We start from the raw sequence: 16,172 nt of genomic DNA, 5'->3' as shown, positions 1-16,172 counted from the left end.
CCCATCAGGAAAGTAAGAGTTGTTTGTATAAGTATTGTGGTTATAGATAACTACTAATTCTGAATCTGTGTTAAATGGTGTAATTAAATATCAACTGAAAATGTATTAAAACTTCAAAAATATATTCACAATCTCCTCCAAGCACATTAAATCCATAAAATTATACTTTGTTTCTCATCAACAGAAATAGCGTACAATAATTTCAAAAACTGTTCTGTAATCTAAAATTTATATTTTTTAAGTATTATAGTATTAGGCTAAAAGTATATTTGAATTATTTTAATTAAATATAAAAACATTTTTTCTGTTTAATTTAGCCAGAAAGTTCATTGGATCTAATGAAGTAAATTCAGGACCTTATATTGACCCATTTCATCCAACAAATAAGTAGGTACTATAGGTATTTTCTGGTCATGTCAATCCATATCAAATCATCCATGGGTTATGAAACCCATCCTCTCAGAATGTCATGAAAATTTTTTATTTGTTCTATTTGCCACCCTTATTAACCATGTAAAATTTTATTTTGATTACTTAAATACTTTTTAAGCTATTCATTTTTTTAAATTTGTTAAAAGATACATTACTGTTGTTTTCAAGGCTTTTAGTGATTGTGATATTGATTTAGTAAAAAACTCTTAACTTAGTAAATTTTCATCATATCACAATGGTTTTTTCACTAAAATTTTCAGAAAAATATACAGACTAAGTTAAAAATTCATTTAGCATCTTATCTCTTAATTGCTGCAGTAAATATTATCTGAAACCTGGATTTCATAATTTTTTTGAAAAAAAAACAAAATTTAAAAATGCAATTTAAGATAAAAGGTACTACAGTAACCAAAGTTTTTTTTTTTTTTAATATAATCCTAAAAGTATGAGTTAGTAGGTTGTGGAAAAAAATTTGTGGTGTTTTAACTGCCAGTATTTTATAACCCTTAAGTAACACATGTACTTCCTGAAAAAACGCATATATGTGGTTCATATACAAGATAGTGAAATTATGTTATGAAACTTTATTTGATCCAGAGTTATTAAAATATTTGTGATACAATCAATTTATCATTGATTTTAGAATTACTATAATTACACTTATTACAATGTGTAAATAAAGTAAACAAAGAAAATGCCAGGCACCTGTAGCAACAAGAAATTGTAAAGAATAAAGATTAAGCAGTTGAGTCACCATCACTCTTTACTTATAGGTGTAGGCTTCATTGAAGTATGCTGCTTGTTCCAACATAAATAATTCAGGATTCAACATGAATGCCCTCTTCCACCTCCCCAAACTATAAGCATAGGCTTTCACCTACGAGGGTTATTTTTTTTCAAGGTCCGATCGGTCACGAAATTAAACCCATAGTGAAAATAAAAAATTTGTTATTTGTAACAAGTACTTACATAGTTATGCTATTTCTCTACACAGTCGCCACTCTGATTTAGACATTTGTCGTAGCGTGGCACCAACTTTGCAATACCTTCGTCATAGAACGGAGCCGCCTGTGTTTTCAGCCATGTTTCAGCCGAGCATTGTCATGGAGAAAGACAATGCCTGATGACAACGTTCCTCTCCGATTATTCTGAATTGCCCTTCGTAGACGTTGAAGAGTCACGCAGTATGAGGCTGCAGTGATGGTCGTGCCACGTTCCATGAAATCCACCAAGAGAACTGCATTCCGGTCCCAGAACACAGTAGCCATACACTTTCTGTTGGAGAAGGTTTGCTTGAACTTGTTTGGTTTACTGGGAGAATGAGAATGCATCCACTGTTTAGATTGTTATTTTGTTTCTTCAGTTTTGAAATGGACCCATGTCTCGTCCCCTGTGGCAATTTTGTTCAAAAAATCTTCTCCTTCATTATAGTAGCGCTGGAGAAACATTAGGGAGGCGTCTATTCTCATTGTTTTGTGATGGTCAGACAGCATCTTGGGAACACATCTCGCACACAGTTTGCGGTACTGAAGTCTCTCACTCACAGTGGTGTAGAGAGCTGACCTTGAAATTTCAGGAAGTGAATCACTCAGTACAGAAATTGTGAACCGACGATTTTCTCGAATTGCCTCATCCACTCGCTCAACGAGATCATCGCTTGACACTCGCTTCCTTCCCTGACCGTCTGTATCATGAATATCTGTATGTCCTGCTTTAAAGTTCCGAAACCATTGTCACACTTTGCTGTCACTCATTGAAGTTTCACCGTACACATTGCTTATTCATCTATGAATTTCAGCTACGTTACACCCCTCAGCCTGAAGAAATTGAACTACCGCACGCACTTCACACTTGGCAGGAGATGCTATTGTTGTAGACATGTTTACGTGCTAGCTGTGTGTTCAGAACTAAACGAAGCGATGCGGCGTGATTGAAGGCCATACTAGAGACACTGCGCAAAGGTTCATCCGATTTTTGCGCGGGTTTTTATTTTGCAACCGATTGGACCTTGAAAAAAAATAACCTTCATATTAGGTTTATCTGGATTGTGATTATAATTGAAAGTTTGTAAAGTGTATTTATTAAAATGTCTGTAAACCAATATGAACAGTGTAGTGTTGGAAAAGGAAATGGAACTGAATGCCATAAGTTTAGTTATACACAACAGACAAAGCTGGTCAGTATTATATTTTTGGAATAATCAGAAGTTAATATATTAAGTCTGAACAATTAATTATTATTTAGAACAATTAATTTCTATCTTTGAGCATCATAAAGCATTTTTCTTAAACAAGTTTGAGATCTCCAAAATTTTTGTATGGAACCCATTCCAATCTCACAAGAAAAAAATATCAAAATCTTTAAGAGTAGTTAGTTTGGAACTCTCCCAAAAAATTAACAATTTACAAAAGTGTATAAAATCAGTTCCTGGGTAGAAAATATGTGATGAAGAAAAGAACATCCACTCAATGAAAATGTGATTAAGCTTGTCAAAAGCTTTTACTAAAGTGGTGAATACTCTTGAGTCATGCCAGGTGCTAAAGATAAAAGCATTTCTAAAAGTGAATTCATGCAAAAAGTGGTGTTGTTAGGAAATTTAAATGAGCTGTACTCTGCTTTCAAGTTTGAACACCCAGGTCTTAGAATTGGACTGTCCAAGTTCTGCATGTTCCAACCAAAATGGTGTGTATTAGCAGGTACTGCTGGTACACATTTTAATTTGTGTCTGTACTATTCATGAAAATGTTTCACTATTGCTTTATGCTTGTCCAATTGAAGAAAACTGCAGTGAACTTATTGCGAAGTTAGTATGTACAAGCGACAACAGAGACTGTATGTTACGGCACTGCTCAAACTGTTAAGCACCAATGTAAAATCCTTCGTTATGGAGAAATTTGAAGAGTGGGATCCTAATGATGAGGTAATATTCCATTTGGATATCTACTGACGAAACACAACAAGTGCAGTTCACCATAACATTAGAAGAATATATGTAAATCTTAGTTGAAGGCCCAGTAAAAATAATACCTCACTTTTTCATTAGAAAATTTCAGGGCAGATTTGAAAAAATCAAAAGCAGTCTGAAAGTAGATGAAGTCATTGTTTTTATTGATTTTAGTAAAAACTATTCTTTTGTTTTACAAAATGAAGCTCTAGGGTATCATTGGACAAGCAACAGCTGTTCTCTTCATCCAGTTGTGATCTACACACATCATGACAACAATAAAGACCTAATAGTTTGTAGTTTGTACATAGTGTATGATGACTTGAAGCATGATGTACCATTTGTTCATGAAACACAAAAGGTTGTTGCTGAATACTTGAAAAAAAGTTTTCCAGAGGTGAAAAGCATGACTTATTGTAGTGATGGATGTGCAGCACAGTATAAAAACTGTAAAAACTTTCTTAATCTGTGCCTTCATGAAAAGGGCTTTGGATTAAAAGCTACATGGTCTTTTTTTACCGCAGCCATGGGAAGTCACCTTGTGACAGTATTGGTGGCACTGTCAAGCACATTGTGTCAAAAGCAAGTCTCCAACATAGTCCTAGTAATTCTATTGATAATGCCCAAAAATTCTTTGATTTTTGCAGGTCAAAGATAGAAAACATAAAATTCACAGTGATTAAAAAAGAAACAATTATAGAGGCACACAAAAAACTAGAGGCTTGTTTCTCCAAAGCCAAGACAGTTCCTGGAATATGTACTTTTTACCACTTTGAACTCAAATCTGAAGACTCAATCGCAACAAAACATGTAAGTTTTGATGAAGACTTCTGCACAATCTTCAGTTTTTCTTGAGAGAACCCATCATTGAAGATGTCTGACATTGGTGTGCACAACTACATTGCCTGCACTTATGATGACCAATGGTGTTTTAGATTAATTTTATCAAAACATGAAGATGAAGGTGACATTAAAGTTAAATTTCTGCATCCCCACAGGCCTGCTCTGTCTTTTCACTGGCCCTCAAAAGAAGATATTTTCTGGATTCCTGTGAACAACATAATTTCATGTGTCAACCCCCTGTCACATAAACATCTGAGAGAATGTATTATTTTCCTGAGAAGGAAATTAGTTCAATCAACCTTCACTACAACAAGATGTTAAAATATTCACAGGTCCATAAATAACAAGGTGTTGCTGTTTCGTTCAGAACAGTTTTATTATAAGAAACATTTCTGTAATTCAACTAAAATAACAGGTGTAAATAGCAAATGAGCCTACGTTGAGACTTTTAAAAGACATAATAAGTTCTTCTTTCGTTCACTGATTTTATTTAATTTGTTGTATGTTAACTTTTAAAGTTTAGTCAAAATTAAATTATACACTTTCAAGTCTTAATATTTAAAAAATGATACTTTGTACACAAACTTATGTATGATTTTATGTGATAAATTAAATAAATACAGTAGGCAATGTATATTTTAGAAATGAGCCATAAATTAGTTTATAGGATCTTGATATTACCTCAAGTTACATCATATTAATGTGAATTACTTGTCAGTTGTTTCATGATGTGTTAAATGTATTGGCAGTCACAAAACCACAGATTTTCTTCCAGAACCTACTTGCTCATACTTTTAGGATTACGTAAAAAAAATACTGTGGTTAATGGTGTCTTTTATCTTAACTCGCAATTTAAATTTTTTTTTTCTTCAAAAAAATTATGAAATCAGGTTTGAGCTAATATTTATTACAGCAATTAAGAGATAAGTTGCTAAATGCATTTTTACCTTATTCTGTATATTTTTCTGAAAATTTTAGTGAAAAAACCATTGTGATATGATGAAAATTTACAAACTTATGAGTTTTTTACTAAATCAATGTCACAATCACTAAAAGCCTCGGAAATAACAACAATAATGTAACTTTTAACAAATTTAAAAAATTAATAACTTAAAAAGTAGTTAAGATATCAAAAAGTAAAATTTTACATGGTTAAAAAGGGTGGCAAATAGAACAAATAAAAGAATTTTTGTGACATTCTGAGATCATGAATTTTACTAATTTTTAGCTGGATGATTTGAAATAGACTGACCCGTAGTTCAGAAACGTTTAATAGACTCAAAAATATAAAATAACAATAATAATACATAAAATCATTATTTTCTAGATGTAAAAATCAGAAAAGATTTGCATTAAGAAATTTATTAATTCTAATAAATAAATAAGTAAAATAGTTAGATTGCTTTTAAAAATAAAAGCTTGTTTTAAAACTTGTTACAAAAATATAAAGTATCCTCATTTTCAGCCATATCTAGCTTAATTTAAAAATTCTTGCAACTTATTGTAAAAAGTAATAGTAAATATACATTGTAACTGTTTTCTGTTGTTGCAATATTTATTTTGTAATGAGATTTCAACAATGGATAAAAAAGTGAGAGGGGATGATACATAATATATTAATAAATAAAGAATTATCTCATTAAATAATTAACAATATTTAAATATCAAATAGCATAAAAATTAATAAAATATATTTAAGTTATTATAAAAAAAGAGAAAAATGTAATGATTTATTATTACTTAAGTGATGAAACCTTAAAAACTTCAAATATGTGCAAAAAAATAATTTTTAAAAACATGAAATAAATTTAATTAAACTTTACTGTATTACAATGTAGCAAAATATAAATAAATAAAAATAATTTTAGGCCCAAGTTTTATATTACAGGAATGAAATTAAAAATATTGTAGATAAATTTAAAACATGATTCATTAAAGTAGCAAATAATATTACTAAAAGTAGAAGTTAAAAATTAATGAAAATTTAGAATACCTTGAAAGAGATTGAGCTTATAAATCAATTAGAAAAAACTTCAAAATCAATCAATCAATTTGAAATCAATTCAATAACAAATGATGAGTTCACATGTTTCTTCCTGTATTGTAAACTAATTCAACATAGCTAACTGATTTGTACTTCTGAAATTGCCTATAGAAACATACGTATACAACTACACATGAATTGAAGGTTCAGTTGGGAATAGCAGCAGAACATAATGGTAATAAAATAAGTAAGAATTTATTGTGTGTAATATGTACACAGTGAGCCACATAAAACCAAACCCATAATGAAACCACTACCCAACACTATTTATGAAAGACTCTCACACAATTAGGTGCAACTAGTGGATGTTTATGTTACTACTGATTGCTGCTGCCGTTTGTCAGGTGGTTACGTGTCAATGCAGTATATGTTTTGTTTGCAGTGCAGTATTGTAAGTGTAGTTGTGTTGGTGTAAAATCCCTTATTCAATCCAGAAGAGGATAGCTATAGTTGAGGCTTATATTTCTTCTGGATCTTTTGAATAATCACATGAAGTATTCATAGAAACATTTCTGAATGCCTGTATCCCAGCAAAGAGTAGCATAAACGATTTAGTTAAAAAATCGCATTCAACAGGTTCAGTTTCAAATTCAAAACGAAGTAGTATTAAGACTCCACAGGCCATTGCCAATATTGAAAGAAGAATTACTGCCAGTCCAAAAAAATCACTATGCAAGTTGTCCAAACAATCTGGTGTTAAATACACATCTTGTCGTAAAATTCTTCATGAATTAAAATTGAAACCATACTCCATTACAATTGAGCAACAATTGAAGGAGACAGACAAACCGAAATGACTTGATTATTGCAACTAGCTTCTCGAAAACATTGTTGGTGGACAGGTAAACCCAATGTCATATTTCATGTCAGACAAGGCATGGTTTCATTTATCTGGCCACGTTAATTTTCAGAACACCAGGTATTGGATGTTGAGGAATCCTCACAAGATATTTGAGCGTCCACTTCATGATGAGAAAACTGGTGTTTGGTGTGCCGTCTCCAGTCATATAGTGAGATGAATATTTTTTGACCAGACTGTCAATACATAAGTTTACCTCACAATTTTCAAAGAATTCTATGCGCAATTAACTGATAATGAAAAAGAATACAGCTTCTTTCAACGAGACAGAACAACATGTCACACATCAAACATTTTACTGGTTCGCGTTCATGCTTTTACAAATGAACAAGCTGTCAGCAGAGGATAGTGGCCTCCACATTCTCCAGAGTTGTCTACTTGTGATTTTTTTCCTTTGGGGCTACTTAAAGGAGAAATTTTACGCATTTAATCCCCACAATATTGATGAACTAAAGGTGAGCATTCAACAAGAAATCAGTGTAATTATCAACATTTTGCATGACATGACACTCAATATGATCAGTTGAGCACAAAAGTGCATCAATGCCCAGGATGATCATTTTGAACATCTTTTGTAACAATAAGGTAAATAAATGCAACATTTAAATTACATTTTATGTTTTTCATATTTAATTTATCTGTATCATTCATAAAATGTCATTTCAACATAATAATAATAACCTATCAATTCTGCAGCGGTTACATTATGGGTTCAGTTTTATGTTGCTCATCCTGTATTTTTGCTCTAAGATGTTTCAGGAGGCAATGTATTGTTTTTATATTATATATAAAACACATATACATTATATTTATATGTTTTATATATTTCAATTATATAAAGACAGTCATTATATTCTTGTAGCAATAATATACATCTATAATGGTTGCATAAGTATATTTTAATTTTACCTAAAATTATCTAAACTAGGCAGTGTTATAAGGAAACATAAAATCTCAGGTTATATGAATATGTTTTGTAATTCAATATTATATATTACTCTTTTTTGTAATTTTATTTTATTTTTAGTGATGGCAATACTCTAGTGGAGAGTACACCATTTTCTACTATGGGAAAAATCCAGCCATTCCTTATATCACTGTCTACTAATGCAGCACTTGTAATGGATTTCCATTGTCATTTAACCACATCAGAGGTAGTTGGCTACCTAGCTGGACATTGGGATGTAAATGCACATAGTAAGCAATTTTTTATTACTTAATAGAAACAATTTGTAAATTTTAAATCGATCCATCTATTTGAAGTTTCATATCTAATATTCCTTTTGTAGTTGGTGCCATTACCTAGAAACGTTGACAACTTGACTTGAGATACAAGTCATATACAAAAACAAGTATGACCTTTCTGTAACAAGTACGCATGTTATGTTTATAGGGAATGTGAATTATTATGTGGTCTTTTGTTGCCTTTATAATAACCAAATATACTTTTGCACATCTGCTGCCAAGTCTGCCAAAAGAAATTGATATTCAGCTCTTACCTTCACTCAGTTTACTCTGTAGTAAAGCCAGCCCTGTGGCTGGCTTTAGTAAATATTACTGTCATAGTAACTAACTCCAGAGTAGTGTACCTCATGAACATCAGTTACTTTTATCCATCACAACTGCAACAAAGTTTGGGACAGATAGTGTAAAGTAACATATTAGTTATTACTGTTATTTACTAGAATGGGGTATGGGGATTAATCCATTCTAGTAAATAAACAAAAAGCAATACATTTTGTACACTGCCTCTATTAAATATAAGTAATCATTTTAATAAGATATCAGTTTATTTATTTACATACATTTCTTTAAAAGTTATTATCGTATTTTATTGAATACTCTATTTTGAATAATTTATTTGTTGAATTATTTATAACTTAATTCACTGAACGCAATGTAAGTGTAAGATTTGAAAATTCCCAAAATGGTAAATAGCATCAATGAGGTGCACTCCACTCTTTTGTATTAGGATAGTTTCATTGATATTTTGAAAAAATATTTTTATAACATGTTTGAAACATAACATGTTGGAAATGGAGAGTTTTTTTAGTAGTTGTACATTTTTTTAAATGTATTCAAATAGTGTATGGGTAAATTGCTTTCACTTAAATCATTGGTTTGTTAAAATTAAAATCGTTGAAACAGTTTTATACCTTGATTTATGAGTACAGTGATCAGCAGTGACTAGGATTGACAGTTCATTGTGTTTGTTTGAAAAACAATGTGGAATCATCTGAATTTTTGTGGTGTATCATAAATTCATGGCTGCTGGGTATAATATTAATATGTTTTATATCGGGTAAAAGTGAAGATTGATTGGATATTGTATGGCAGTTATTTGACGTGAATTGTGCAATGACATTTCAGTCACTTGTAGGATAAAAATCCTTTATAATGCTCATGCCATGTAATTTTGTTTTCCCTATGAATAAAATTGTGTTTTAATTGGGAGATTTCAAAAGAAATGCCAGCATTTGATTACAAAATATACTAATAATAAATTTTGACAAAAAAATTTATTCAGTGTACCTACATTAATTAAAACCATCTAATATGTTTTTATCCTCCTGACCTTAGCTAAATAAAAAAAGGGTGTGATGTGTTTTTCACCTGTGCATTGTTTGTTTACAATTTTCTTGGTACTTATTACAGCTATCAACTTGTTCTTTCACAGAATTATGTCATGTTCCCCCAAAGGTTTTGAGCCACAAATGTCATAAATTTTTTATTTTATTTTTCTTTCTAATTTTTTACTTCTTTTTTTTATATCAGGAGTGTTTTAAAATTAAAAATGTTAAACTTGTTTCAATGTAATAAACGCTTTGTCCCGAAGTTTTGGAATTTTTTTCATTTTTGTTACATACAGTGTAGGCAAAGAGTCCCTTTATATGTTAGTAGCACAGTATAGTTAGATTTGTAGATAAACATTGTTATGAATACAAAAAACAGTATATTTCAACATTTATGTCTGGTTAACATTAACATTTATTGTGATTAACATTGTTACAAAGGTTCAAGGTTCATTTATTGGTTTAAAAATAGTTCATTTAGCCATGTGCGGACACTCACAGCAAAATGTTGTGGAGTGCCATCTTGTTGAAGTGTAATGATATCAGCTATTCCTCTTGCCATTAATTCTGGAAGCAACCACCTGTTATTCATGTGAAGATAGCTGTGCTGGTTAAATCATCAAAGAAATATGGTCCAAGCAGATGGTCTGCCATTTACCTTGCCCAAATCATAACATGCAGTGGATTGCACTCGATTTCCTCATAAAAGTGCAGATTGTCTTTTGCCCAAAAAAGATGTTATGGTTTTGTGAGCTATGATAAATCACATACTCTTCAGAGAACATAACATTTTTTTATCATTTGCATGTGGGAAGCATACAAGCAGCATTTCACATGCATACACATATTTCAAGTCACAATCACTCAACTCATTCACTACTGAAGATGGCCGAAAACATGAAACATTCAAGTCTTTCCGCATGTAGTCTCGCATAGTTGATCGCAGGATGCCTAATTCTGCAGATTGCTTATGGGTTGACTTCATCCGTGATCGTTTAATTGATTCTGCCACAGCAACACAGGTTTCAGTTGAGTTGTAGACCTTCCACTACATTGTGCATCAAGAACACTTCCCATCGCAAAGTTTTTCTTCTCCCATGCAGATAACGTTGATTGTGATGGCAGCGGTTTTCCAAACTACACAGTGAAGTCGCTCAAAATGACTTCTTTGTGTTCTGATGTTCATGAACCCACACAGAAGCCATCAAACGCTCTTCAACAGTAAAAGCACTTTTATCCACTATGGTTTAACTTGAGACTGTCACGTCCTTCTCACACTAACTTTTTTTTTTATCCTATGCTTTGTTTGTCTTGGGCCAATTACGCCTTGCAATGTCTAACAGCCCAATACACTTCACTCTTACTCTTTGCTGTGGTTCTAATGTCCTGTAATTCGTAATTCAGGACAGGTTGATAGATGCAGGGCTGTCATAGACTCTTGTCGACACAGGGGCATGTTGCTGATTCAGTGACTCCAATTTGGTAGAGGTGGTTCTGGAGATAGTCAAGCCCTGTCTTCATTCGAAACTGGGGAACAGCCTCATCCCCTTTTTTTTTACCTCCAGGATCACTGTTAGATACTGCTTCAGAGGATGAGATAAATGACAAATAGCATGGGAAAATGCCATGCCTGACCAGTATTTGAACCTGGGACCACTGGATGAAAGACTGAGACGCTACCACTTGTGCCACAGAGGCCAGCGGCCTCACCCCTTGGAAAATCTACTGGCACTCATCCCTTTTCATCAAGTAATGATGCACATTGCTTCTCCTTTAACTCTAGCCGCCATTTCTGCTCTAACTCTCCCATGAGACTTGATTAATTTTTTCTGTCACAAAAGATATTGGCTTATCATGCTGTCCATCTGGCATCTTCTTTACCTATGTGATCAGCTTTTTAATTGCTCAGTAATCCACAGTGTGCCAATATCCACTGTAAAATGGCTTGTATGCCTTCTAAAATCAATTCCTGACGCATATTAACTTGATTTGTGGAAGCACTGAACTTCGGTGCTGTAATGAGTAGTTCACTTCTGTACTCGAGAACTGGCCTCACACAACTTTTATACGCTATAGACAGTATTCCTTGGTTTGCTCCCCACTTCGTACCAGTGATTCTCTTAACCAGGCCAAGACGTTTTTCACCTTTTTTTACCAGGTGGTTTGTATGCTTTGCCCAACTCAATCTGTTTTCTAGGAGTACCACAAAACACTTTAAAATTTCTTTTTGGCTCCATTTTCAAGCATGTTGTTGGGTTGCTAGAGGCATTAGCAGTGATTGTTTAGTTCTCTTATTTTTCAAAGATATCCAGGAAGCATGTGGTGTTAGCTATACCAGGCGCGATCACTATCTGAGCCCCTTCTTACACTAACTGAAGTGACATGCGCAGGACTCAGCTTATGGTGGGAAATAATAATAGTCAATCTGCTCAACAATGTAAAAAATATACAGTTTTTTGTATTCATAACAATGTTTATCTAAATGTTTAATTGTACTATGCTATTAACATGTAAAGGGACTTTTCACTCACTCTGTACGTCAGGTTGAGTTTTAATGATGCTGACTAAAATTTACAATTATTTTTTTTCTACCTTACTTTCATTTTACATTTTACTTTGATCTTACACTACCTCATTGCTGATCTTAAGCTTAATCTCACTTTAGCAAACTAATGATCTTGTTTAGTTATAAACCAAAATTCTTCATGCAATGCCATTAATTTAACTACTTTATATATTATTTATTTTAATCTACCAAAGAATAATTCAAAAGTAAGTAAAAAAAGGAAAAACTTCAAGAAATTTATCACAAATAAAAATCTAAAACCACAATGTTCATTTAATTGTAAAAAAATTCATTATCATTACTATAAAAATGAGTAAAGTAGAATTAGAATATATTTTGAAACCGAAATAAAGGAGCAATTGCCTCATTATAGATACAAAACAAAGAGAAATTATTGATAGCCTAATATTGTTTAGAAACTGTTCATGAAATAAATGTACTCAAAACCAAAGTTCTAAAAAATATCTTTAAAATTAAGAAACAGATAGTTAAAAAACTTGCTTTATTAGTAATCACAGGAAAAATTCACTGATGAATTAAAAGATTGTCATTCCATTGATGTCACAGGACCAATATCTAATATTCTTGCTGAATTTAAAAATGTATAATAAATTTTTATGTAAGTTTTTTTTTTACAAGTACAGTTAATTTTTATTTTGACTAAAGTTAATTTGAGACATTTTTCTTGAACAGTGCTGAACATTTAAATGCTGTGTAAGGTCACATACATTTATATGTTTGTGACCTTGAGGTAAACTGTATCATATATAAATATTTACTATATTAAGACATCCTTTTACTTTGACTTGAATTTTATCAAATCAAGAATTTGGTTGTATTTTAGCTAAACATTTTTGTTATTATTATGTTTGTAAATTGGAAATTAAATTAATTTATTCTTATCATCACAAAGTATTTGTTTTTTTATATTCATTCCTTTTTAAGTTTTTTTTGTTGTATTTTCTATTTCATTTTGCTAATTCCTCTTTGCCTATTAATAATAGTAGTTTATAGTCTAAATGCACATCTAATTTTAAAACTTTATACCTTGTAAACAGTTCTAAGAAATTTTCTTTACTTAATTTATTTCAATAACTGTTTATCATTTCTTATGCTTTATATTTAAAGTATAACCGGTTCAAATTAGTTAATAATTTATTTTGCCTTCTTCAAGGTCATAAAAAAGATTTATTTTTTCACATTGTGTAAAAAATTTAACTTTCAGACCTTGCAGTAACACATGCCTTTCCTTGTCGGAGTCGACTAAGTGATAGAGAATCAGCTCCTTTAGTGGAAGCAGAAATATGTAAAGGATTGGAACAACGTCGGTTATCTCTAGTTGGTTGGTATCACTCACATCCTTATGCTCCTGCTACTCCTACATTGCGAGATATTGATTCTCAGCTTGAATATCAAATCAGAATGAAAGGGAACAGTGATGCCAGTTATACACCTTGTATTGGAATTATTTGTTGTAAGTTTAGTAGTGATTTAAACTTATCATAAGTGAATTATGTACGTGTGTGAATGTAGTAGTAACTTGTAATTTTGGTTTTTTGTAATCTGAAAAAATTGCTTTCAAAATTGTTGAAATATACTCACTCGTATATATTTATTTGCTGCCAGAATTTAGAAAAACTAATGATTTTATTATAACTAATTTTAAAAATAACGTACTTTTATTGGAAGAAATTAAATCTATATTTTTTTTTTTTTAAACTAATGTAATCACTAATTCTAATCAAAAATCTTACTTTATTTTCAGGATTGATGTTAGATCCTTATTCTTTTAATAATATTGTCAGCAGCTGTTAGTTGTGTTGTTATCTAAGTGATTTTTTTTTTTTTTTTAATGATTGTATGTATTGACAAAAGAAGAAAACAGGACACTGACAGCAATACAAAACTTACAAACATACAAAGACATTAAATGATTTATTCATACAAGGTCTGTAAATAAAGTAATGAGACTGGTTAAGAAAAACATTTTATTTACAATCCAATTGTACATGGACTCTATCACCTTCAAAATAGTTCCCTTGGGAAGCTACGCAACACTTCAAATGATTTTCCTACTCTTCATAGCAGTGTTGGAACTCAGAAACCACAATATCCTTTAGATGGTTGATTATATTTTTTTTATGGTTTCTACTTTTCCAAATTGGTGTCCTTTGAGGTCTTTTCTTTAATCGGGAACAGGAAAAAGTTGCAGGGACTCAAGTCAGGTGGATAGGATGGTTGAGGAACTACAGGAATGTTTTTCATTGCCAAAAACCCAAAAATTGAGAGTGCAATGTAACAAGATGCATTGTCATGATGCAGCATCCAGTTGTTTTTGATGGCTGGTCTCATGCAGCAACTCTTTTCCACAATCTTTCAAGAATTTCTGGGTAAACATATTGATTTACAGTTCTGTTATCATTCTGACAGTTAATCACTGGTCATACCATATCAAGTCTCCGATTTGCTCAACATTGTCATTAAAGAACAACACTTTTTTGCTCACTTTTTGACGTTAAAGAACTTTCAGAACGTGGATCGTTCGCAACTGATTCACAACCATCTTAAAATGCATTAAACCACCTAAAAACTTGGGTTCGTGATAGAGCTTCATCTTCATATGCCCTTTTCAATTTTGAAAAAGTTTCAGTAGCATTCTCACAGAGTTTAATGCAAAACTTGATTGCACAACTTTGCTGATAATTATCACTCATTTTGTAACGCACAACAAAAACTCGTTGCCATGTGAGACGTAAACAACGTCTCACATGGCAACAATAGACTAAAGATATTAATACCTAATATAAATCAGCTGTTCATATTACCATATGTTTACTAGTAACTTTACAATGTTACCACATAGGCAGTAAAAAAAAAAACTATATCATTACTTTATTTACAGACCTCGTGTGTATATGTGTATATATATATATATATATATATATATATATATATATATATATATTTTATTTTACAAAAAAAAGTTATTTTCTTTTTTAAGTAAGAATGGTTTATACCTAGGTTAGTATTTGAACCTAGAACCTTATCAGTGAAAGATGTAATTAACAATTTTTTTTTACTAAAAAACTAAACCTCCACAAGATTGTAGTTGCACTTACAATTTGTTGTTGAATATTAATAAGACCTGTTAAGCTTACTCCACACTAAAAGTTTGCAAGGCTATACGATTTACTTATTTTGAATCAATAGAAACTTTAATTGATGTAGTTATTTTTATTCATAATTAGGAAAAAATGGACTTATGGCCTGCCACAAAAATGTTACATAGTTTGTGTTTCATTACACATGATTTTGTTAAATGTTTTTGCCAATTGTAGTTAAATTATTCTGTTAGTATACTAACAAAAACAAAAACCTTTACAACAAAAGATTCAAAATCCTGAACATTTTTAGCTGTTTCTTGAGTTGTGATTTTTTAACACTGGTCTAACCTCAATGTTTTCCTTTTTTATCCCCAAACCACAAATATAATTTTAGATAAATCATGATTAGAAGTATAAATCTTTCGAAGAAATAAATAATTCGTGCGCGTGTTTAAAGCCTTCCATACTTTCTACAATAGTGAAAAAAACAAGAAGTAACTGAAGTATACTTAAGGTGAAGTGTAGGTTAGTTAATTAATTTATACATATTACTGTAGAAAACAGATCTGCAGATAGATCTTTTAAAGAGATACAGAACTTGCTGGGACATTTCTTGCTGCTGCTAGGTGTACCTTAATCTATCCAAACTTTTCAAAACATTAATTCCACTTTTTTGTTAGCATTATTAATGTTAATAATAACACTCTCAATATGAGGGATAATCAAATATAAACAGTAATTTTTTTTTAATAATTAATTTTATTGATTAATAATATATACAATTCGTACCTTCTTCGTTTCTCTATA

General features: G+C 31.3%; 1 protein-coding gene across 2 annotated transcripts in view; it reads left to right on the top strand.

The window, feature by feature from the left end:
• The window catches only part of LOC142319137 (MPN domain-containing protein), a 57,141-nt gene that overhangs the window by 32,647 nt on the left and 8,322 nt on the right, over positions 1–16,172 (top strand). For both annotated transcript variants that reach the window (XM_075356088.1, XM_075356089.1), the window contains exons 7-8: positions 8,150–8,319; positions 13,487–13,735. In XM_075356088.1, coding sequence (XP_075212203.1) covers positions 8,150–8,319; positions 13,487–13,735 — 419 coding nt within the window. The remainder of the gene's footprint in view (positions 1–8,149; positions 8,320–13,486; positions 13,736–16,172) is intronic.

The sequence above is a fragment of the Lycorma delicatula genome, chromosome 2 (assembly GCF_047948215.1).
Source record: "Lycorma delicatula isolate Av1 chromosome 2, ASM4794821v1, whole genome shotgun sequence".
Taxonomy (NCBI): domain Eukaryota; kingdom Metazoa; phylum Arthropoda; class Insecta; order Hemiptera; family Fulgoridae; genus Lycorma; species Lycorma delicatula.
Note: the sequence above shows the minus strand (reverse complement) of the source record. Positions and strands in the feature narration are given on the sequence as shown.